Source organism: Limulus polyphemus, unplaced genomic scaffold, assembly GCF_000517525.1.
Source record: "Limulus polyphemus unplaced genomic scaffold, Limulus_polyphemus-2.1.2 Scaffold1296, whole genome shotgun sequence".
Classification (NCBI taxonomy): domain Eukaryota; kingdom Metazoa; phylum Arthropoda; class Merostomata; order Xiphosura; family Limulidae; genus Limulus; species Limulus polyphemus.
In genome coordinates, this window is record NW_013666906.1 from 60,244 (window position 1) to 61,880 (window position 1,637).

The 1,637-nt window shown below is 34.1% G+C and overlaps 1 protein-coding gene across 1 annotated transcript in view; it reads right to left on the reverse strand.

Moving 5' to 3' along the window:
• LOC111086653 (prohormone-1-like) overlaps positions 1-1,637 on the reverse strand; it is a 59,243-nt gene that overhangs the window by 2,429 nt on the left and 55,177 nt on the right. The window contains exon 2 of the mRNA XM_022390398.1: positions 993-1,132. Within this exon, the coding sequence (XP_022246106.1) occupies positions 993-1,132 (140 nt within the window). The remainder of the gene's footprint in view (positions 1-992; positions 1,133-1,637) is intronic.

Consider the following 1,637-nt stretch of genomic DNA (forward strand, 5'->3'; position numbering starts at 1 on the left):
CCAAGTCGTAACAGAGGACTTAGATTGATACATGTATTTAACTGTAAAGTGTTAACCCAAGTCGTAACAGAGGACTTAGATTGATACATGTATTTAACTGTAAAGTGTTAACCCAAGTCGTAACAGAGGACTTAGATTGATACATGTATTTTACTGTAAAGTGTTAACCCAAGTCGTAACAGAGGACTTAGATTGATCCATGTATTTTACTGTAAAGTGTTAACCCAAGTCGTAACAGAGGACTTAGATTGATACATGTATTTAACTTTACGTCTGAAATTGAACTGACATACACAGAAAGACATATACAGTATTTTAGCTGGGAGTAGCCCAGTGGTAAGCGTGCTCGGACTGTGAATACGAGTTTTCTCACTTCGCTGTCACGAGTGAGGAATAAGCGTGACGATTTTAAATTCAATGACTATTCAACCAGACGAGAGTAGCCCTAGAGTTGGAGGTAGGTGATATTGGCTAGCTGTTCTCCAGTCTATAACTTCAAAATTATGGTAAAGCTATGCACAGAATCTCTTTTGTGTAACTTTGCGCAAAAATTCCCAAAACAGACATATAGCACCCATCATTATTACAGCTACTGGCCTTTTTTTTTCTGTACAAACCGAAAACACTTAACAATCTGTTTAGTAGAAAGTCTAAATCTTCCTAGAATTCTGAACGGTTTTGAGAAAGTTCAGAAACCTTTCTTTTTTACCTTTGATGCAAAAAACACAAACAAATTTAACCATTACCTTCCAAACTGAACACACCGTAATGTTACGACATGTAGATTTTTGTTAAGAGAAGTGGGAAAAATACATTAAAATATATGAAAAACAAATATTTATTATTCGGTGGTTACTTTCGAATAAGAACAAAAAATAAAGCACGAAATACATTCCTATACGATAGACAAATAATTATATTGTGTTGTTTCTTATGTTCATGATTTTCTCAGATATCAAGGAGGCCTGACCCGTTATTTTATTGATACTTACGTCTAAGTCTGAAGGATAGAATTGCTGTTCTGTCTCTCCGATGCTTTTGGCACCTGCGGTTATTAGAAGAATTACCGAGATAAGCAAGAGGATGCAGATTTTCATCAAGGTAGTCATTGTTTTCGATATAAAACTTAGCGCTGTGGAAAAAACAAAACACACACACACATAACTGTTAGTGTCCCAATCACGTGGTTTATAAACGTATAACTATTAAAAATCATAATATGTGTTATATTGTTGTTCATATCACGTTAACGGGTTAAATAAACAGAATATATCACTTCTACAGGGTTAACTAAACAGAAATATATCACTTCTACAGGGTTAACTAAACAGAATATATCACTTCTACAGGGTTAACTAAACAGAATATATCACTTCTACAGGGTTAACTGAACAGAAGATATCACTTTAACAGGTTAACTGAACAGAAGATATCACTTTAACAGGTTAACTAAACAGAAGATATCACTTTAACGGGTTAACTGAACAGAAGATATCACTTTAACAGGTTAACTAAACAGAGGATATCACTTTAACAGGTTAACTGAACAGAAGATATCACTTTAACAGGTTAACTGAACAGAAGATATCACTTTAACAGGTTAACTACACAGAAGATATCACTTTAACGGGTTAACT